The sequence below is a fragment of the Oncorhynchus gorbuscha genome, linkage group LG05, assembly GCF_021184085.1.
Source record: "Oncorhynchus gorbuscha isolate QuinsamMale2020 ecotype Even-year linkage group LG05, OgorEven_v1.0, whole genome shotgun sequence".
Classification (NCBI taxonomy): Eukaryota; Metazoa; Chordata; class Actinopteri; order Salmoniformes; family Salmonidae; genus Oncorhynchus; species Oncorhynchus gorbuscha.
The window spans coordinates 54,747,569-54,771,230 of record NC_060177.1 but is presented as its reverse complement, the minus strand read 5'-3'; the positions used below and the strand labels follow the sequence as shown (position 1 = coordinate 54,771,230).

At 46.9% G+C, this 23,662-nt stretch overlaps 1 protein-coding gene across 4 annotated transcripts in view; it reads left to right on the top strand.

Moving 5' to 3' along the window:
- rorb (RAR-related orphan receptor B) overlaps positions 1-23,662 on the top strand; it is a 40,151-nt gene that overhangs the window by 4,931 nt on the left and 11,558 nt on the right. For 2 of the 4 annotated variants that reach the window (XM_046350218.1, XM_046350217.1), the window contains exon 1: positions 9,243-9,357. The exons of 1 other annotated variant lie outside the window; for it this stretch is intronic. In XM_046350218.1, coding sequence (XP_046206174.1) covers positions 9,297-9,357 — 61 coding nt within the window. In that variant the 5' untranslated portion in view covers positions 9,243-9,296. Of the gene's footprint in view, positions 1-9,242; positions 9,358-20,927; positions 21,055-23,662 lie in introns of those variants that run through there. One more of the 4 variants, XM_046350220.1, reaches the window with a different exon arrangement.

The following is a 23,662-nucleotide window of genomic DNA, read 5'->3' as shown; positions in this document are numbered from 1 at the left end:
TCCTCAGTGTCTGAGGGATTGTATGCGATACCCCGCTGAGAGGGATGTGTGTGTGTGTGTGTGTGTGACACACTAGCAGTACATTGCATCTAGTTTATATTGGCTGTGAGGGATCTCTTGCAATCGCCCCAGTGCTGCCTGACCCTGAGTTAAAGAAGCAGCCTTTCTCTCTTTAGTATGTCCTTGTTAAACACACGGGAAGTTTCTCTCAGTTATGCAGTGTATCCATACGCTGGCTGGTGGTGGAAGCAGAGGCACCCTGGTAGTCTGGTGAAGTGTGATGTGGTGCACTATGGGATTGAACTTTGATCTCATCAGCTCACTTTTGTTCAGTAGTAACTAGACGTGTCTATTGTGGGTGGTAGTCATCATGACGTGAGTCACGTGGATACAAGAACAGGCAAGGAAGAAAGAGAGATGGGAGAGGGAAAGAGAGATGGGAGAGGGAAAGAGAGATGGGAGAGGGAAAGAGAGATGGGAGAGGGAAAGAGAGATGGGAGAGGGAAAGAGAGATGGGAGAGGGAAAGAGAGATGGGAGAGGGAAAGAGAGATGGGAGAGATGGGAGAGGGAAAGAGAGATGGGAGAGATGGGGAGATGGGAGGAAAGAGAGATGGGAGAGATGGGAGAGGGAAAGAGATGGGAAAGAGATGGGAAAGAGATGAGATGGGAAGAGATGGGAGATGGGAGAGGGAAAGAGATGGGAGAGGGAAAGAGATGGGAGAGGGTAAGAGAGATGGGAGAGGGTAAGAGAGATGGGAGAGGGTAAGAGAGATGGGAGAGGGTAAGCGAGATGGAGAGGGAAAGAGAGATGAGAGATGGGAGAGGGAAAGAGATGGGAGAGGGAAAGAGATGGGAGAGGGAAAGAGATGGGAGAGGGAAAGAGATGGGAAAGAGATGAGAGATGGGAAGAGATGGGAGATGGGAGAGGGAAAGAGATGGGAGAGGGAAAGAGATGGGAAAGAGATATGGGAGAGGGAAAGAGATGGGAAAGAGATATGGGAGAGGGAAAGAGAGATGGGAGAGGGAAAGAGAGATGGGGGAAAGAGAGATGGGAGAGGGAAAGAGAGATGGGAGAGGGAAAGAGAGATGGGAGAGGGAAAGAGAGATGAGAGATGGGAGAGGGAAAGAGATGAGAGATGGGAGAGGGAAAGAGATGGGAGAGGGAAAGAGAGAAAGGATGAGAGATGGGAAAGATGGGAGATGGGAGATGGGAGAGATGGGGAGGGAAAGAGATGGGAGATAGGGAAGGGAAAGAGATGGGGAAAGAGAAGAGAGATGGGAAGAGATGGGGAGAGGGAAAGAGATGGGAGAGGGAAAGAGATGGGGAGGGAAAAGAGAGAGATGGGAGAGGGAAAGAGATGGGAGAGGGAAAGAGATGGGAAAGAGATGAGAGATGGGAAGAGATGGGAGATGGGAGAGGGAAAGAGATGGGAGAGGGAAAGAGATGGGAAAGAGATATGGGAGAGGGAAAGAGATGGGAAAGAGATATGGGAGAGGGAAAGAGAGATGGGAGAGGGAAAGAGAGATGGGAGAGGGAAAGAGAGATGGGAGAGGGAAAGAGAGATGGGAGAGGGTAAGAGAGATGGGAGAGGGAAAGCGATGGGGGAGAGGGAAAGCGATGGGAGAGGGAAAGAGATATGGGAGAGGGAAAGAGAGATGAGAGATGGGAGAGGGAAAGAGATGGGAGAGGGAAAGAGATGGGAGAGGGAAAGAGATGAGAGATGGGAAGAGATGGGAGATGGGAGAGGGAAAGAGATGGGAAAGATATATGGGAGAGGGAAAGAGATGGGAAAGAGATATGGGAGAGGGAAAGAGAGATGGGAGAGGGAAAGAGAGATGGGAGAGGGAAAGAGAGATGGGAGAGGGAAAGAGATGGGAAAGAGATATGGGAGAGGGAAAGAGAGATGGGAGAGGGAAAGAGAGATGGGAGAGGGAAAGAGAGATGGGAGAGGGAAAGAGAGATGGGAGAGGGAAAGAGAGATGGGAGAGGGAAAGAGAGATGGGAGAGGGAAAGAGAGATGGGAGAGGGAAAGAGAGATGGGAGAGGGAAAGAGAGATGGGAGAGGGAAAGAGAGATGGGAGAGGGTAAGAGAGATGGGAAAGAGAGATGGGAGAGGGAAAGAGGGAGAGGGAAAGAGAGATGGGAGAGGGAAAGAGAGATGGGAAAGAGAGATGGGAGAGGGAAAGAGAGATGGGAGAGGGAAAGAGAGATGGGAGAGGGAAAGAGAGATGGGAGAGGGAAAGAGGGAGAGGGAAAGAGAGATGGGAGAGGGAAAGCGAGATGGGAGAGGGAAAGAGAGATGGGAAAGAGAGATGGGAGAGGGAAAGAGAGATGGGAGAGGGAAAGAGAGATGGGAGAAGGAAAGAGAGATGGGAGAGGGAAAGAGAGATGGGAGAGGGAAAGAGAGATGGGAGAGGGAAAGAGAGATGGGAGAGGGAAAGAGAGATGGGAGAGGGAAAGAGAGATGGGAGAGGAAAGAGAGATGGGAGAGGGAAAGAGAGATGGGAGAGGGAAAGAGAGATGGGAGAGGGAAAGAGAGATGGGAGAGGGAAAGAGAGATGGGAGAGATGGGAGAGGGAAAGAGAGATGGGAGAGGGAAAGAGATGGGAAAGAGATGAGATGGGAAGAGATGGGAGATGGGAGAGGGAAAGAGATGGGAGAGGGTAAGAGAGATGGGAGAGGGTAAGAGAGATGGGAGAGGGTAAGAGAGATGGGAGAGGGTAAGCGAGATGGAGAGGGAAAGAGAGATGAGAGATGGGAGAGGGAAAGAGATGGGAGAGGGAAAGAGATGGGAGAGGGAAAGAGATGGGAGAGGGAAAGAGATGGGAAAGAGATGAGAGATGGGAAGAGATGGGAGATGGGAGAGGGAAAGAGATGGGAGAGGGAAAGAGATGGGAAAGAGATATGGGAGAGGGAAAGAGATGGGAAAGAGATATGGGAGAGGGAAAGAGAGATGGGAGAGGGAAAGAGAGATGGGAGAGGGAAAGAGAGATGGGAGAGGGAAAGAGAGATGGGAGAGGGAAAGAGAGATGGGAGAGGGAAAGAGAGATGGGAGAGGGAAAGAGAGATGGGAGAGGGAAAGAGATGAGAGATGGGAGAGGGAAAGAGATGGGAGAGGGAAAGAGATGGGAAAGAGATGAGAGATGGGAAGAGATGGGAGATGGGAGAGGGAAAGAGATGGGAGAGGGAAAGAGATGGGAAAGAGATATGGGAGAGGGAAAGAGATGGGAAAGAGATATGGGAGAGGGAAAGAGAGATGGGAGAGGGAAAGAGAGATGGGAGAGGGAAAGAGATGGGAGAGGGTAAGAGAGATGGGAGAGGGAAAGAGAGATGGGAGAGGGAAAGAGAGATGAGAGATGGGAGAGGGAAAGAGATGGGAGAGGGAAAGAGATGGGAAAGAGATGAGAGATGGGAAGAGATGGGAGATGGGAGAGGGAAAGAGATGGGAGAGGGAAAGAGATGGGAAAGAGATATGGGAGAGGGAAAGAGATGGGAAAGAGATATGGGAGAGGGAAAGAGAGATGGGAGAGGGAAAGAGAGATGGGAGAGGGAAAGAGAGATGGGAGAGGGAAAGAGAGATGGGAGAGGGTAAGAGAGATGGGAGAGGGTAAGAGAGATGGGAGAGGGAAAGCGAGATGGGAGAGGGAAAGCGAGATGGGAGAGGGAAAGCGATGGGGGAGAGGGAAAGCGATGGGAGAGGGAAAGAGATATGGGAGAGGGAAAGAGAGATGAGAGATGGGAGAGGGAAAGAGATGGGAGAGGGAAAGAGATGGGAGAGGGAAAGAGATGAGAGATGGGAAGAGATGGGAGATGGGAGAGGGGAAGAGATGGGAGAGGGAAAGAGATGGGAAAGATATATGGGAGAGGGAAAGAGATGGGAAAGAGATATGGGAGAGGGAAAGAGAGATGGGAGAGGGAAAGAGAGATGGGAGAGGGAAAGAGAGATGGGAGAGGGAAAGAGATGGGAAAGAGATATGGGAGAGGGAAAGAGAGATGGGAGAGGGAAAGAGAGATGGGAGAGGGAAAGAGAGATGGGAGAGGGAAAGAGAGATGGGAGAGGGAAAGAGAGATGGGAGAGGGAAAGAGAGATGGGAGGGTAAGAGGATGGGAAAGAGAGATGGGAGAGGGAAAGAGGGAGAGGGAAAAGAGATGGGAGAGGGAAAGAGAGATGGGAGAGGGAAAGAGAGATGGGAGAGGGAAAGAGAGATGGGAGAGGGAAAGAGAGATGGGAGAGGGAAAGAGGGAGAGGGAAAGAGAGATGGGAGAGGGAAAGAGAGATGGGAGAGGGAAAGAGAGATGGGAGAGGGAAAGAGAGATGGGAAAGAGAGATGGGAGAGGGAAAGAGAGATGGGAGAGGGAAAGAGAGATGGGAGAAGGAAAGAGAGATGGGAGAGGGAAAGAGAGATGGGAGAGGGAAAGAGAGATGGGAGAGGGAAAGAGAGATGGGAGAGGGAAAGAGAGATGGGAGAGGGTAAGAGAGATGGGAGAGGGTAAGAGAGATGGGAAAGAGAGATGGGAGAGGGAAAGAGGGAGAGGGAAAGAGAGATGGGAGAGGGAAAGAGAGATGGGAAAGAGAGATGGGAGAGGGAAAGAGAGATGGGAGAGGGAAAGAGAGATGGGAGAGGGAAAGAGAGATGGGAGAGGGAAAGAGAGATGGGAGAGGGAAAGAGAGATGGGAGAGGGAAAGAGAGATGGGAGAGGGAAAGAGAGATGGGAGAGGGTAAGAGAGATGGGAGAGGGTAAGAGAGATGGGAGATGGGAGAGGGAAAGAGATGAGAGATGGGAGAGGGAAAGAGATGGGAGAGGGAAAGAGATGGGAGAGGGAAAGAGATGGGAAAGAGATGGGAGAGGGAAAGAGATGGGAGAGGGAAAGAGAGATGGGAAGAGATGGGAGATGGGAGAGGGAAAGAGATGGGAGAGGGAAAGAGAGATGGGAGAGGGAAAGAGATGAGAGATGGGAGAGGGAAAGAGATGAGAGATGGGAGAGGGAAAGAGATGAGAGAGGGAAAGGGATGGGAGAGGGAAAGAGAGATGGGAGAGGGAGAGAGATGGGAGAGGGAGAGAGATGGGAGAGGGAAAGAGAGATGGGAGAGGGAAAGAGATGGGAGATGGGAGAGGGAAAGAGATGGGAAAGAGATATGGGAGAGGGAAAGAGAGATGGGAGAGGGAAAGAGAGATGGGAGAGGGAAAGAGAGATGGGAGAGGGAGAGGGAAAGAGAGATGGGAGAGGGAAAGAGAGATGGGAGAGGGAAAGAGAGATGGGAGAGGGAAAGAGAGAAGGAGGGAGAAAGGAAAAGATAAAGACAGTCAGATCGTGTGAGCGGTTAATTCAGCTTTCTGGATGTGTGCAATTCACCATCTGTGTGTGTGTGTGCGTCTATGCGGTGTCTTACTTAACAATTCAACAAGGACAGTTAATAAACAGCTAATACACAGTTAACACAATTTATTGGACACAGTGTGAAGTCAGGCAGAACCCTTAGCTGTACTTTCTAGAGGAATTACAGTAGCCTCCACCATTCTCACATTCTTTTAAATGATTATTAATGGAAAATAAAACACAAATATATCTTGATTAGATAAGTATTCAACCCCCTGAGTCAATACATGTTTGAATCACCTTTGTCAGTTATTACAGCTGTGATTATTTCTGAGTAAGTCTCTAAGAGCTTTGCACACCTGGGTTGTACAGTATTTTCCCATTATTCCTTAGGTCTATCAAGATGGTTGTTGATCATTGCTAGACAGCCATTTTCATGTCTTGCCATAGATTCTCAAGACGATTTAAGTCAAAACTGTAACTAGGCCACTCAGTAACATTCAATGTCATCTTGTTAAGCAAACAGTGTATAATTGGCCTGGTGTTTTAGGTAATTGTCCTGCTGAAAGGTGAATTTGTCTCCCAGTGTCTGTTGGAAAGCAGACTGAACAAGGTTTTCCTCTAGGATTTTGCCTGTGCTTAGCTCTATTACATTTCCTTTTATCCTAAAAAAACTCCCTAGTCATTGCCGATGACAAGCATACCCATAACATGTTGCCGCCACCACCATGCTTGAAAATATGAAGAGTGGTACTCAGTGATGTGTTTGCCCCAAACATAAGAATTTCTATTCAGCATTTTACAGATAATTGTATTTGTGGGGTACAGAGGCGCAGTAGTCATTTAAAAATCATGTTAAACACTATTATTGCACACAGAGTGCGTCCTTGCAATTTACTATGTGACTTGTTAAGCACATTTTTACTCCTGAACTTATTCAGGCTTGACATAACAACAGGGTTGAATACTTATTGACTCAATACATTCAATACATTGTATTGACTCAATACAAGTCATTTGTAAACATTTATAAAAACATGATTCCAATTTGACATTATAGTGTATTGTGACACAAAATTGCAATTGGATCCATTTTAAATTCAGACTGTAAACCCAACAAAATGTGGAAAAAGTCAAGGGATGTGAATACTTTCTGAACGCGCTGTAGTGTTGCTATATGTCCCTGTTACATTCCAGTCTTTACTATGTCCTGGGAGGAAACTAGGTGAAATTTCTGTGCACTTAATAGCGTCCTATAGAAGGTGACCATGGCTACCATGGGATGCAACTCATTTTTAGTTACCTAAAGGTATTTTCTGAAGACTATTTTATATTATGCATTTAGCATGTATTCTACAACTCAATTAGATGCTGTAAAAAGGTATTGCCCACCATTGTATTCCATAGAAGGACGTTTGTGGTAGCATACCTATAGCACTTACTGTGTCAACTATACGGGTGAGCTTCTAATAGGGGTTAGTGTTTTGTGAGTGGCAAAGATTAGCCTGTGTTAGCGTCAGTAGCTAATCTCATTGAGGAGATTCTCCAGGGCATCATCAGTTCTATTTCTCTCTTGTGAGCTGCACTTCATCTTGAACCTCAGTACCAGATCTGCTGGTAAGGACCTGCTGGTAGCTCCCACAATTATAAACCCTGCCCATCTGGTACTCCAGACAGGCTAAAGCAAACACTCAACGTATTTGAATGATTTCAAATAGTATTTTAACCCAGGTCTTCTCTAACCTCAGTGCTCAGAATAGTGTCCTTATAAAAACAAAGTCCTATTTCATTATAGCCTCTTTGTTTTAAGCAGTGCCTTCATATTAATTTTCATAAAATACTGATATTGTGTGTCTGTATGTGTGAGAGAGAGAGAGAGAGAGAGAGAGAGAGAGAGAGAGAGAGAGAGAGAGAGAGAGGGAAAGAGAGAGTGCAGGTGAAGCGAACACTTTGATTGTCTTTGTGATCAATTTGGCTCTTTGCGAAAGATGCCCCTGGGGCCACTTTGGGGAAAACCTTGTTAGACTGAGTTAAATTGTGGCCTGAGGCGAGCTATTAGCGTCCATCCCTGAGAGAGAGAGAGAGAGAGAGACACACACACACACACACACACACACACACACACACACACACACACACACACACACACACACACACACACACACACACACACACACACACACACACACACACACACACACACACACACACACACACACACACACACACACACACACACACACACACACACACTCTCTCCCTCTCTCTCTGTGTCACACACACACAAGGCAAGTGGCAAGTGTTGTAGTTTGGTCCAAATATTTGTGCATGTCCACTAATTTGTCTGTGGATTACGGTAACACTTATTTTAGTATAATTGATATTTACATTTACATTTAAGTCATTTAGCAGACGCTCTTATCCAGAGCGACTTACAAATTGGTGCATTCACCTTATGACATCCAGTGGGACAGTCACTTAACAATAGTGCATCTAAAACTTAGGGGGGGTGGGGTGAGAGGGATTACTGATATGTTTAGCCTCCATTCCTTTGGGTCCATGTGATTCGCTAGTGTCCTCCAGCCAAGATGTGGTAGAATCTGCATGTTTGTAACGCTATAGCTCTCTTGTTTTCGCTCTCTTTCTCCCTATTAGTCCTACCCTCTACCCTCCCCCTCTCTCACACACAAACACACAACACACACACACAATGTCATCTACAATTAGGATTAAGACCATAGGAAGAACAGTGTGAGGTTAAGGGAGGGTTAAGGAGCAGGCAGTGACGACAAAATCATTTTTTTCTCAAACCAGAATAGGTGGGACGCTACGATGACAGTATGTGTGTCCATGCCTCCATGTGGTTGTTGATCATTGCTAGACAGCCATTTTCATGTTTACTTATTTTTGTACACTCCAGCAAACACATGATTTAGATCCTTCTTATCATTATCTCTGCACACAGTGTGTAGGCTACCCCTGCTCTCAGAGCAGAGGGGGAGAGACCAGGTGCTGTGGTCACACACATCATCCTTGGACTTGTTCCTTCCAGTCCGATGCCCCCCCCCCCCTCTCTCAGGCCTGAAAGAGAGGTCAGAGGTCAATCCCGGAGAGGCCTTACAAGTCACAGAGGATGGTGCTGGGAAGGAGATGGCACAGTGTACTTGAGAGGTAGACCCGAGGGGGCAGGGGGTGGGAGGGACAGGTTGGGGGCGATGGGATTGGGTCCACCCTGTGGAGTATTTCCCACGCCTCCTTTGCATGCCTCCCCATCTCAGGGCCACTCACTAGGAACCCCACAATGTGTTGTGTGGGCTTCACTTCTAGTGGGCAGGGGGGTGGAGGCATGCAAGGGAGACGTGGGAAATACTCCACAGGGTGGAGAAAAATACTGTATACTCATGCACACAGCTGTACTTAAAAAATGGGATGTATCAACGCTACATAAACACTATAGAAACACTGTCGTGTGCGTATGTATGAGTGCATTTGTACGTGTGTATACATATGTACACTTTTGTGCGCGTGCACGTGTGTCTGTGTGTGTGAATCGATGCGTTGAATGTCAGCCAGTGGCCCCCTTCTGTTCCCTCTCTGGGGTGTACAATCGGAGCACAGAGCTGGATTCCATGAGCCCAGCGCAGCTGATCCCAGACCTGCCCCATGAGCAATTACCCACAGAGCATTGCGGCAAACTGGACGAGCCTGTGCCCTCTTACACATGGGAGGGGAGGAGGGCAAGGGGGGGAGTAACTAACATCCTTGATGCATCATGGCTACTGTCAACTGGACAAAGACATGTTTGCCCCCACAACACAGGGCAGGCATCAGGGGAGGGAAGGGGGATGGGGGATAGTTCCCTACTTGCCTGCCCTGTGTTACTCTTCACTCCAGCAGACTGTACGGAGCCCATGGAGACAGTGCCAACCATACAGACAGGCCTGAGTAATTACCTACAATACCCGGCTGCTGCCATGATGCCAGAGCTGTCCAAGTGGGTCAATGTAGCCGTTGCTGACCCTAGTGAAAACACAGGTGTGTATGTGTGAGCAGCAATACAAGTAGCTACATAACCCCTATTGTTGCTACTCCACGCTCCCATCCCATGTAACAGCATGCTGAACATAGTACAGCCCCGGGTGTGTTTTTTTTTGTAGCTAGTCCCCTCTAGTTAATAGATGAAACATGCATGTCCAATCTGCCCCTCCTGTTCACCCTTACACAAATAGCCCCTATGGCTGTTGAAATACAGCAACACCTAGTGGTAGAAAGATCACCCCACAGTTTATTGCTGTTCTAAGAAGGGCTTGTATTGCGCTTGGTATTGATGTGTTTTTGTAAGAGGGGGGGGTTGGATCAGCTATGAAATTAGCAGATAGAATTGGAGTCTATCAAATACCATTACTGCATCATTTATAATCTCCTTATTATATAGGTTTGATTATGCCCCTACTCGCCTCTTTCCTAGTTGAAGGACTTGGTGGAAAACATTACAATTCAATATATAATGTTTATTTCCTAATCATACTGGATTCCAAGTTTATCAGACAATCAACCAATCACTCTAATCTTAATTCCATCACTCAGATTTCCACAGACTAACCCATCTTTGCCATCTTCCCTACCTGACTAACCCATCTTGCCTACCTGACTAACCCATCTTGCCTACCTGACTAACCCATCTTGCCTACCTGACTAACCCATCTTGCCTACCTGACTAACCCATCTTGCCTACCTGACTAACCCATCTTGCCTACCTGACTAACCCATCTTGCCTACCTGACTAACCCATCTTGCCTACCTGACTAACCCATCTTGCCCAGGTAGGTGAAGGACCTCACATCCTCCAGTGGTTCTTTGAGGGTGATTTGGATTGGTTGTTTTATTGAACCTTTATTTAACTAGACAGGTCAGTTAAGAACAAATTCTCATTTACAACGAAGACCTACCAAAAGGCCTCTCCTACAGGGACGGGGGGCCTGGGATTAAAATGAATAAATACAATATAAATATAGGACGAAACACACATCACAACAAGAGCGACAACACAACACTACATAAAGAGACCTAAAACAACAATATAGCAAGGCAGCAACACATGACAACACAGCATGGTAGCAACACAACACGACAACAACATCGTAGCAACACAACATGGTAGTGGCACAAAACATGGTACAAACGTTATTGGGCACAGACAACAGCACAAAGGGCAAGAAGGTAGAGACACCAATACATCACACAGAGCAGCCACGACTGGCAGTAAGAGTGTCCATGATTGAGTCTGAATGAAGAGCTTGAGATAAAACTGTCCAGTTTGAGTGTTTGTTGCAGCTCGTTCCAGTCGCAAGCTGCAGCGAACTGAAAAGAGGAGCGACTTAGGGATGTGTGTGCTTTGGGGACCTTTTAACAGAATGTGACTGGCGGAACGGGTGCTTGTATGTGGAGGATGAGGGCTGCAGTAGATATCTCAGATAGGGGGGAGTGAGGCCTAAGAGCGTTTTATAAATACCTATCAACCAGTGGGTCTTGTGACAGATATACAGAGACGACCAGTTTACAGAGGAGTAAAGAATGCAGTGATGTGTCCTATAAGGAGCGTTGGTGGCAAATCTGATGGCTAAATGGTAAAGAGCATCTAGCCGCTCAAGAGCACCCTTATCTGCCGATCTATGAATTGTGTTTCCCTTGGTGACAGGCAGTGGCTGAGACAGCAGATTTTCGGACTTTATAAACTGCACTCTTTGAGAGAGGTAGTTAGCAAACGAGGCCAAAGACCCCTCAGAGACACCAATACTCCTTAGCCGGCCCAGAAGAATGGAATGGTCTACCGTATCAAAAGCTTTGGCCAAGTCAATAAAAATAGCAGCACAATATTGCTTAGAATCAAGGACAATGGCGACATTATTGAGGACCGTTAAGGTTGCAGTAACACATCCATAACCTGAGCGGAAACCAGATTGCATTCCCAAGAGAATACTATAGACATCAAGAAAGCCAGTCAGTTGATTATTGACAAGTTTTTCCAACACTATTGATAAACAGGGCAAATAGGAAGATAGGCCTATTTCTATTTCTATCACAGTTAGGATCAGCTTGATCTCCCCCTTTAAATAAAGGACGAACCGTGGCTGCCTTCCAAGCAATGGGAACCTCCCCAGAAAGGAGAGACAGACTTGGCGATGGTAGGGGCAACAACCTTAAAGAAGAAAGGGGTCTGACCCAGATGGATTTAAGGAGATCCTTTAGCACCTCGGACTCAGTGACTGACTGCAGCGAGAAACTTTGTAGCGGGGCAGGGGGAAAAGAGAGAAGCATCGGGATAGTCACATTAGAAGAGGTGTGTCATGTGTCAGTGTGCAGCGGTGAGGACGGAGTCAGGCGCAGGACACAGAACTGAGTAAAATAACGTACTTTACTTAAAGAAACAACCATAAAATTCCACGCAGGGAAAACACACCATAACACAGCAGTCTAACATTCAACAAGGAACAATCACGCACAAAACATATTGGGAACCAGAGGGTTAAATAGGGAAAATAATTATAATGTAATGGGAACCAGGTGTGTACAATCAAGACAAAACAAATAGAAAAAGAAACGTAGATCGGTTGCAGCTAGAAAGCCGGTGACAACGACCGCCGAACGAACAAGGAGAGGCAACAACTTTGGCGGACGTCGTGACAGGGTGGGAGATGAGGAAATGTTGGATGGGCAAGGAGGCAAATAGGAATCCTGACTTAATCAAGTGGTGATTAAAGAGCTCAGCCATGTGCTTCTTGTCAGTAACAACCACATCATCAACATTAAGAAGCATGGCAGCTGTGAGGAGGAGGGTTTATTCTCCAGGTCTTTAACCGTTTCCCAGAACGTCTTGGGGTTGGACCCATAGAGAGAGAACTGCTCCTTAAAGTAACTAACTTTGGCCTTCTGGATAGCCTGAGTACACTTATTTCTCATTTGCCTGAACTAGAGCCAGTCAGCCTGAGTATGCTGGTGCCGAACCTTTCACCAAATGCAATTCTTGGAGGTGGAGTAACTCTGCAAGATCACAGTCGAACCAGGGGCTGAACAGTTGTTGTGTCATGTATTGTCATGTCTTGTCCCTGTGCTTTCTCTTCTCTTCGTTTCCCCCTGCTGTCGTATTAGGTTTCTTTCTCTCTCTCTATCGTTCCGTTCCTGCTCCCAGCTGTTCCTCATTCTCCTAACGACCTCGTTTACTCTCTCACACCTGTCCCCTATTTTGCCCTCTGATTAGGTCCCTATTTCTCTCTCGGTTTCTGCCTCTGTCCTTGTCGGATTCTTGTTTGCTGTTTGCTGTGTCCTTGTTCCGTCCTGTCGTGTTTTGCCTTTTCATCAGATGCTGCGTGTGAGCAGGTGTCTCTGTCCGCTACGGTCCGCGCCTACCCGAAGGGACCTGCAGTCTGTTGCCACTTATCCTGCAATTCTCCTCAACAACTAAGAGGATTTATGTTTTCCCTGTTTGGACATTTCCTGTAAAGGATTGAGGATTATGTTTTCTCTGTTTGGACTTTAAAAAACTCAGTTTCTGTTAAGTCGCTTTTGGGTCCTCACTCACCTGCATAACAGAAGAATCCGACCAAGAATGGACCCAGCGACAACGGATCCTCGCTACTCAGCCGTCGAGATCCAGGGAGCGATGCTCGGCAGACACGAGCAGGAATTGTCTGCTGCTCGGCATGCCGTTGAGACCCTGGCCGCTCAGGTCTCCGACCTCTCAAAACAGTTTCACAATCTCCGTCTCGATCCACCAGCTACTTCCTGGGCTTCCGAGTCTCCTGAGCCCAGAATTAATAACCCACCGTGTTACCCTGGGCAGCCCACTGAATGCCGCTCGTTTCTCACCCAGTGTGATATTGTGTTCTCTCTCCAGCCCAACACATACTCAAGGGGTAGAGCTCGTATCGCCTACGTCATATCTCTCCTTACTGGACGGGCTCGTGAGTGGGGCACGGCAATCTGGGAGGCAAGGGCTGAGTATACTAACGAGTATCAGAACTTTAAAGAGGAGATGATACGGGTTTTTGATCGTTCAGTTTTTGGGAAAGAGGCTTCCAGGGCCCTGGCTTCCCTATGTCAAGGTGATCGATCCATAACGGATTACTCTATAGAGTTTCGCACTCTTGCTGCCTCCAGTGACTGGAACGAGCCGGCGTTGCTCGCTCGTTTTCTGGAGGGTCTCCACGCTGAGGTTAAGGATGAGATTCTCTCCCGGGAGGTTCCTTCCAGCGTGGATTCTTTGATTGAACTCGCCATCCGCATAGAACGACGGGTAGATCTTCGTCACCGAGCTCGTGGAAGAGAGCTCGCGTTAACAGTGTCCCCCCTCTCCGCATCACTACCATCTCCCCCCACTGGCTCAGGTGTTGAGCCCATGCAGCTGGGGGGGTATTCGCATCTCGACTAAGGAGAGGGAACGGAGAATCACCAACCGCCTCTGTCTCTATTGCGGTTCCGCTGGACATTTTGTCATTTCATGTCCAGTAAAAGCCAGAGCTCATCAGTAAGCGGAGGGCTACTGGTGAGCGCTACTACTCAGGTCTCTCCGTCAAGATCCTGTACTACCTTGTCGGTCCATCTACGCTGGACCGGTTCGGCAGCTTCCTGCAGTGCCTTGATAGACTCTGGGGCTGAGGGCTGTTTTATGGACGAAGCCTGGGCTCGGGAACATGACATTCCTCTCAGACAGTTAGGGGAGCCCACGGCCATGTTCGCCTTGGATGGTAGTCCTCTCCCCAGTATATTATGTGAAACACTACCTTTAACCCTCACAGTTTCTGGTAACCATAGTGAAACCATTTCTTTTTTGATTTTTCGTTCACCTTTTACACCTGTTGTTTTGGGTCATCCCTGGCTAGTGTGTCATAATCCTTCTATTAATTGGTCTAGTAATTCTATCTTATGCTGGAACGTTTCTTGTCATGTGAAATGTTTAATGTCTGCTATCCCTCCTGTTTCTTCTGCCCCCTCTTCACAGGAGGAGCCTGGTGATTTGACAGGGGTGCCGGAGGAATATCATGATCTGCGCACGGTCTTCAGTCGGTCCAGGGCCACCTCCCTTCCTCCTCACCGGTCGTATGATTGTAGTATTGATCTCCTTCCGGGGACCACTCCCCCCCGGGGTAGACTATACTCTCTGTCGGCTCCCGAACGTAAGGCTCTCGAAGATTATCTGTCTGTTGCTCTCGACGCCGGTACCGTAGTGCCTTCTTCCTCTCCCGCCGGAGCGGGGGTTTTTTTTGTTAAGAAAAAGGACAGTACCCTGCGCCCCTGCGTGGATTATCGAGGGCTGAATGACATAACGGTTAAGAATCGTTATCCGCTTCCCCTTATGTCGTCAGCCTTCGTGATTCTGCAGGGAGCCAGGTTCTTTACTAAGTTGGACCTTCGTAACGCTTACCATCTCGTGCGCATCAGGGAGGGGGACAAGTGGAAAACGGCGTTTAACACTCCGTTAGGGCATTTTGAATACCGGGTTCTGCCGTTCGGTCTCGCTAATGCTCCAGCTGTCTTTCAGGCATTAGTGAATGATGTACTGAGAGATATGCTGAACATCTTTGTTTTCGTTTACCTTGACGATATCCTGATTTTTTTCACCATCACTCCAGATTCATGTTCAGCACGTTCGACGTGTTCTCCAGCGCCTTTTAGAGAATTGTCTTTATGTGAAGGCTGAGAAGTGCGCTTTTCATGTCTCCTCCGTCACATTTCTCGGTTCTGTTATTTCCGCTGAAGGCATTCAGATGGATCCCGCTAAGGTCCATGCTGTCAGCGATTGGCCCGTCCCTAAGTCACGTGTCGAGCTGCAGCGCTTTCTCGGTTTCGCAAATTTCTATTGGCGTTTCATTCGTAATTTCGGTCAAGTGGCAGCCCCTCTCACAGCCCTTACTTCTGTCAAGACGTGCTTTAAGTGGTCCGTTTCCACCCAGGGAGCTTTTGATCTCCTCAAGAAGCGTTTTACATCCGCTCCTATCCTTGTTACTCCTGACGTCACTAAACAATTCATTGTCGAGGTTGACGCGTCAGAGGTGGGCGTGGGAGCCATTCTGTCCCAGCGCTCCCATTCTGACGATAAGGTTCATCCTTGCGCTTATTTTTCTCATCGCCTGTCGCCGTCGGAACGTAACTATGATGTGGGAAACCGCGAACTGCTCGCCATCTGCTTAGCCCTAGGCGAATGGCGACAGTGGTTGGAGGGGGCGACCGTTCCTTTTGTCGTTTGGACTGACCATAAGAACCTTGAGTACATCCGTTCTGCCAAACGACTCAATGCGCGTCAGGCTCGTTGGGCGTTGTTTTTCGCTCGTTTCGAGTTCGTGATTTCTTATCGTCCGGGCACTAAGAACACCAAGCCTGATGCTTTATCCCGTCTCTTCAGTTCTTCTGTAGCCTCTACCGACCCCGAGGGGATTCTCCCTGAGGGGCGTGTTGTCGGGTTGACTGTCTGGGGAATTGAGAGACAGGTAAAGCAAGCACTCACTCACACTCCGTCACCGCGCGCTTGTCCTAGTAACCTTCTTTTCGTTCCCGTTTCTACTCGTCTGGCCGTTCTTCAGTAGGCTCACTCTGCCAAGTTAGCTGGCCACCCCGGCGTTCGGGGTACGCTTGCTTCTATTCGCCAGCGTTTTTGGTGGCCTACTCAGGAGCGTGACACGCGCCGTTTCGTGGCTGCTTGTTCGGACTGCGCGCAGACTAAGTCAGGTAACTCTCCTCCTGCCGGTCGTCTCAGACCGCTTTCCATTCCCTCTCGACCATGGTCTCACATCGCCTTAGACTTTATTACCGGTCTGCCTTCGTCAGCGGGGAAGACTGTTATTCTAACGGTTGTCGATAGGTTCTCTAAGGCGGCTCATTTTATTCCCCTCGCTAAGCTTCCTTCCGCTAAAGAGACGGCACAAATCATCATTGAGAATGTGTTCAGAATTCATGGCCTTCCGTCAGACGCCGTTTCGGACAGAGGTCCGCAATTCACGTCTCAGTTTTGGAGGGAGTTTTGTCGTTTGATTGGGGCTTCCGTCAGTCTCTCTTCCGGTTTTCATCCCCAGTCTAACGGTCAAGCAGAACGGGCCAATCAGACTATTGGTCGCATCTTACGCAGTCTTTCCTTTCAAAACCCTGCATCTTGGGCAGAACAGCTCCCCTGGGCAGAATACGCTCACAACTCGCTTCCTTCGTCTGCGACCGGGCTATCTCCTTTTCAGAGTAGCCTTGGGTACCAGCCCCCTCTGTTCTCGTCCCAGCTCGCCGAGTCCAGCGTTCCCTCCGCTCAGGCTTTTGTCCAACGTTGTGAGCGCACCTGGAAGAGGGTCAGGTCTGCACTTTGCCGTTATAGGGCGCAGACTGTGAGAGCCGCTAATAAGCGTAGGACTAAGAGTCCTAGGTATTGTCGCGGTCAGAGAGTATGGCTCTCCACTCTCCACTCGTAACCTTCCCCTTCTCCTGTGTCAAGCCTTTTCTTCGCGCCCCCGTTCGTTCGTCCCCCCCATCCTTGTCGAGGGCGCACCTATCTACAGGGTCCGGAAGATTATGGACATGCGTTCACGGGGACGTGGTCACCAGTACTTAGTGGATTGGGAGGGGTACGGTCCTGAGGAGAGGAGTTGGGTTCCATCTCGGGACGTGCTGGACCGTTCGCTGATCGATGATTTCCTCCGTTGCCGCCAGGTTTCCTCCTCGAATGCGCCAGGAGGCGCTCGGTGAGTGGGGGGGTACTGTCATGTATTGTCATGTCTTGTCCCTGTGATTTCTCTTCTCTTCGTTTCCCCCTGCTGTCGTATTAGGTTTCTTTCTCTCTCTCTATCGTTCCGTTCCTGCTCCCAGCTGTTCCTCATTCTCCTAACGACCTCGTTTACTCTCTCACACCTGTCCCCTATTTTGCCCTCTGATTAGGTCCCTATTTCTCTCTCGGTTTCTGCCTCTGTCCTTGTCGGATTCTTGTTTGCTGTTTGCTGTGTCCTTGTTCCGTCCTGTCGTGTTTTGCCTTTTCATCAGATGCTGCGTGTGAGCAGGTGTCTCTGTCCGCTACGGTCCGCGCCTACCCGAAGGGACCTGCAGTCTGTTGCCGCTTATCCTGCAATTCTCTTCAACAACTAAGAGGATTTATGTTTTCCCTGTTTGGACATTTCCTGTAAAGGATTGAGGATTATGTTTTCTCTGTTTGGACTTTAAGAAACTCAGTTTCTGTTAAGTCGCTTTTGGGTCCTCACTCACCTGCATAACATGTTGAACCTTATTATCTTGGTTTTGTTTCTGTGGATATGGAGTCCTAGTTGGGATGATGTGGTGTCCAGGTCTGGTATTGTATCTTGTATTTGCTCTTGACTGTGTGACAGGAGTGCTAGATCGTCTGCAAAGTTGAGGTCGTCAAACTGTGTCCATAGAAACCACCGTATGCCATTTCGCCTGTTCCCTGTTGTCTTCCTCATGATCCAGTCGATGGCTACCGGGAAAAGGAACGGAGACATCCCTCTGCTTGTTCTGCCATCATAAGTGGGGCAGATTTATATAATAGTTTAAATTGAAAAGAACAGATTGATGCTTCAGTTGTTGTTTTGTACATCAGTTCATAAACCCCGATGCCATGATTTTGGCACATACAAAACCTGTTCCCAACAATCTTGAATTTGAAGCGGCATAGTTATCAAACCTCTCGACTTTAAGTGAAACTGATACATTTTAGGCCACGCTTTGTTTTTCATTGGAGGCAGACAAATCGTTGAATTCCTTTCTCTTTTGAGGAATTGCCTCTTCCATTTTTGTGGCAGAGCTTCAATGAGTTGGCTATAATTTGGGATGGAATATACATCACCATACACCTTTGTTAATAGCTTGTGTGACAATTTTACCTTCCAATGTCATTCAGAAACATATTTTATGCATTTCTCCCAAGAAAATGTCCTCTATTAGTACATTGGCGTTTTAACCACATTATTTGCTGTAATACTTGTTCTGCCTCATCTGGAGGATGATATTGGAATTGTAACCAACTCTGTATTGCTTCATTTAAAAAGGATCATACTTTAAGCAGGGATCCATTATCAATCCACCAGAAATGGTTGGTTTTAATCTGTATAACGGCAAAAAGACCACTTTGAACCTTGGATGTGCCGCGCTTAATAGTCTGCTGCAAAACCAGTTTGGATTTAAATATCATTTTGAGAGAGGTTTAATGCCTTAATATGTCCTCATTTTAACCCTCCTCACTCATGTTCATAATACAAAAAGGTGGCCGTTTAATGGTTTGCCATTCCAAATCAAAAGAAATGTCTTGCATGGCTTGAAAAAGGACTCTCCTGGAGTCCGCAGAGCCATGAATAAATATGGAACCTGCGGTATCAATAGGACATTCATCTGGGTCGTGTTCCGTAGATGGACAGGTATTTCCTTTTCACAGTTTCAACATCCTATCTATTTTTACGTTTTCTGGGATATGTACATCGAGCACATCAACTTCCGCCCATTTAATCAGGAGACCACATGGCAATTTCAAGTTTTGATGTTGTCTTGCTTTGTGTGTGTGTGTGTGTGTTCTTTATAAATTGAGTTATGGTAAGCCAGTGCTCATGTACGGATGCTCCCATCTCCTCTAATGAAGCTAATTAAGGCTCTATTTAGAGAGTTGGGAACCCAGGAGACTGAGTGGAGTTCCTCACTTCATTAAAAATCAATTAACACACTCCACGTGCCAGTTCACTACACATCACTCACTGCACCAACCAGACTACCCTACAAAACTGTCTCCCTTACTTTTTTGTAACCCACCTGTCTGTCTGTCTCTCTGTTTGTTGGTGTCTGTGTCTCTCTCTCTCTCTCTCTCTCTCTCTCTCTCTCTCTCTCTCTCTCTCTCTCTCTCTCTCTCTCTCTCTCTCTCTCTCTCTCTTTGAGGAGTTGAGGAGATTGTAGGGCTGAGCTCCTCTTAGCCATGGAATCGCCAGCTCTGCACTCTTACATAACCTTTGGATAACAAACAGCCAGCCAGTCAGAGGGTCAGAGGGCAGCCACGCCCACACAGCCAGCCAGTCAGAGGGCCTAGGAATCATTCATGCAGCTATTTATCTGCTATCTATCTGTTCTAAACTCATGTAGAATAGGATCCTGAAGCACGTGTTCCATATATACAGTAGTAACTGCACTCAATGTACCTGTCTGCAGTACTACTATGTAAATACACTGTTTTAGAGCCACTTGATTTGACTTTGGTGAAAAATGCAACCAGTGTTGGCACACCAAGTAAGAGGCAGTAAGAAGGGTAGGATGGTGATGGTAAGCAAGAAATACTCCATAGTTTGGTGACATCACTTCCTGTAGGCGTGTGTGTGACCGCTCAGCAAATCATTGCTCTGACAGGCAGACGACAGAAGCGAGTGGGTGGTCGTCTTAGCAACAGCCAAGCTGTCACGACTGGCTCCTTATTCCACCTGACAGGCCCGGTGGCTATGCACACACACTCTCTAACACACACACACACACACACAATCTCTAACACACATAGACATACACACACACACACACACAGACACTCTCAAACACACACATAAGAATACAGACGCCTACACACAAATTGAAATACACAAAATCATCCAAAAGCTTACACACTCATACACACTCATACACACTCACCCACATGAACACAGCTGGATTATAATCTTTGTCGGTTCACACACCCCTCAAAACGTTATTATAAACTGTAGACTGGTCAGTTGATAAATGCGTTTTTAAGATGTCCTTCCTTGAAGTTCAATTAGGAGTTGTTCCTAAAGGAGCTACAAAGAGACATTCTGGGGAATATAGCAGAACGTGGTTGTAAATGAGAGCGGCTGAACACACACACAAACACAGTGTTGTTCTCTCTTTTACTGCCATTTCCTGAGGCACAACTGACCTGTTTTTCACAGTATAAATAGACATCTTCACTGCATCACACTGTGTGTGTGTTCTTTCCCAGTCCGGCCCAGTTCGGCCCAGTCCAGCCCCGCTGCGCTGACCCAGTTTGGCACTGGCCAGGAACTGGTGGAAGTGGGTCACCTCTAGAACAAACCCAGAGAGTCCTTCCTTCATATCACTCACAGTCCCAGTCCACCCCCCCCCCCCCCCCCCCCCCCCCGGACACACAGCTAATGACTCACATTCACAATGGGTATGTAGGGCTTGTAGATCGATAAGGGAAAGGAATAGGTGGAAGATTATATAAATGGGGGTAAATACAAACTGTCCTGTCTGCTGAAGGTTTTCAGCTCTCAAGAGGGCCTTGTCTTACCCCTCATCAGTTTTAACCCCTACTGACTCTGTCTGTCTGTCTCATAATAGTGTCCTGGGTCGTGTGGGGTCAGGATCTAAATAACCTTGTGTCACCACATGGTCTTAGACTCCGGGGTCACAGAGGTCAGGGTCATTAAACCTGCAGTCGGACCCTCTCTTACTCAGGCTTTGTGGGGTGAGTGGGACATCCCTCCCTGGGTACAGAGGTACAAGACAGCTCCAGCTTAGGCAGCAGACAACTCTGAGTAGTCATTATCTCCCTGAGCTAATCCCATTATGACACTATACACACACCGATGAGATACAAACCACATACACACACTCCATAAACACTTCTGATGCACACACATTAAAACACCTGTTATCATGTTGTAGCTGCAACACAGAGCGGTGTGTGTCGGCTACATGTGTTTATGCATGTGTCTCCGCGGAAAATGAAAATGGATGCCATAGGTAGGACATACTTTTGGACATTGCCTTTGACCACAAATTACTACATTCATAGGCTAAAACGTTAGATGTAATTTCTCTGTGTACTTTGTATAGTGTACAGTTTTTCTGGTATTGCTCTACCACTGATTGTAATGAATCATTGGTTGTGTTCAAGAGGGCACACATAAAAAATAATGTTTGCAACGTAAAAGGGAAACTAGTGTTTCTTATTGGACAAATCCAGGTAATCCCTTCCTGTTTCTGTCCATTTTTCTTCCGTTTGGTTCCAAATGAACACAACCCAGTTGGGGTCCCTTGTCGAAGGTTCAGGAATGGCTGAAGGACTGCAACATTTACCTGGAGCTAACTCTGCAAATAGCACCGCTGGGTGATTTGAAAAATCTAGGTCAATTGATCAATAATATAATAATACTTTTGGCAAAAATGTTTCTTTCATTTACAATCTGTAAAATTGATGAGAATAGAAAGGTTCAGAACTTTTGTGAAACATCACAGCACAGTTAAAAAATATATGGCAAATAGAAATCAAAACTGGTTGGTCTTGAGAGAGAGATGGGAGGGGTTGAGGGAAGCTCAAGGATTGGATTAAAAACAAAAGATAACTACTGTAAAATGCATTGTCCGTAAAAAGTGAATATAGTATGTATATAGTATGTATAAGCTGGAAGTAGAAGCCTAGGTGTTGTTGTCCATTAGTTTACTCCAATTAGGGGAGGGGTAGTACGGTTAGGGGAAAATAGTAATACAAATAATAATAATACTTATATATATGTGTGTGTGTACAGTACCAGTCAAGTTGGGAAACACCTACTCATTCAAGGGTTTTTATTTATTTGACTCATTTCTATATTGTAGAATAATAGTGAAGATATCAAAACTATAAAATTACACATGGAATCATATAGTAACCAAAAAAGTGTTAAACAAATCCAAATATATTTGAGATTCTTAAAATAGCCACCCTTTGCCTTGACAGCTTTGCACACTCTTGGCATTCTCTCAACCAGCATTGATATGCCAATAGTGGACAACCTTGTTTTACTCCTCTTGAGAGTTTAAAAATGATTTACTACTTTACAACTAGGGATACTATACATGACTAACCCATTTTATAAGAGACTCAATTTTATAAGAGACTTCAAATGTTCTATATTGACTGACCTTCATGACTAAAAGTAACGATGGACTGTCATTTGAAATATAAAATATATTTTGATTTGTTGAACACTTTTTTGGTTACTACATGATTCCATATGTGTTATTTCAAAGTTTTAATATCTTCACTATTATTCTACAATGTAGAAAATAGTACAAATGAAGAAAAACCCTGTAATGAGTAGGTGTGTCCAAGCTTTTGACTGGTGCATACAGTGCATTCGGACAGTATTCAGACACCTAGACTTTTTCCACATTTTGTTACGTTACAGCCTTATTCTAAAGTGGATGAAATAAAAATATACACACAATAAGCCATAATGACATTAAAAAACAGAAGCCATTAAAAAACATAAATCACAAGTTCTTACATAAGTATTCAGACACTTTACTCGGTAATTTGTTGAAGAACCTTTGGCAGTGATTATAGCCTCGAGTCTTCACTACAAGCTTGGCACACCTGTATTTGGGGAGTTTCTCCCATTCTTCTCTGCAGATCCTCTCAATCTCGTGTCAGGTTGGATGGGGGAGCGTTACTGCACTGCTATTTTAAGGTCTCTGCATTGATGTTCGATCGGTTTCAAGTCCGGGCTCTGACTGGGCCACTCAAGGACATTCAGAGACTTGTCCCGAAGCCACTCCTGCGTTGTCTTGGCAGTGTGCTTAGGGTCGTTGTCCTTTTGGAAGGTGAACCTTTGTCCCAGTCTGAGGTCCTGAGCACTCTGGAGCAGGTTTTCATCAAGGATCTCGCTGTACTTTGCTCCTTTCATCTTTCCCTCGATCCTGACTAGTCTCCCAGTCCCTGCTGCTGAAATACGTCCACACAGCATGATGCTGCCACCACCATGCTTCACCGCAGGGATGGTGCCAGGTTTCCTCCAGATGTGGCGCTTGACATTCATGCCAAAAATATGCCTCGACACAATCCTGTCTTGGAGCTTCGACCTCATGGCTTGGTGTTTGCTATGGCATGCACTGTCAACTGCCTAGAAGGCCAGCATCCCGGAGTCGCCTCTTCACTGTTGACGTTGAGACGGGTGTTTTGTGTTTACTATTTAATGAAGCTGACAGTTGTGGACTTGTGAGGAGTCTGTTTCTCAAACTAGACACTCTAATGTACTTGTCCTCTTGATCAGTTGTGCACCAGGGCCTCCCACTCCTCGTTCTATTCTGGCTAGAGACCATTTGCGCTGTTCTGTGAAGGGAGTAGTACACAGCGTTGTACAAGATCTTCAGTTTCTTGGCAATTTCTCACATGGAATAGCCTTCATTTCTCAGAAGAAGGATAGACTGACGAACTTCAGAAGAAAGTTATTTGTTTCTGGCCATTTTGAGCCTGTAATCGAACCCACAAATGCTGATCCTCCAGATACTCAACTAGTCTAAAGAAGTCCAGTTTTATTGCTTCTTTAATCAGAACAACAGTTTTCAGCTGTGCTAACAAAATTGCCAT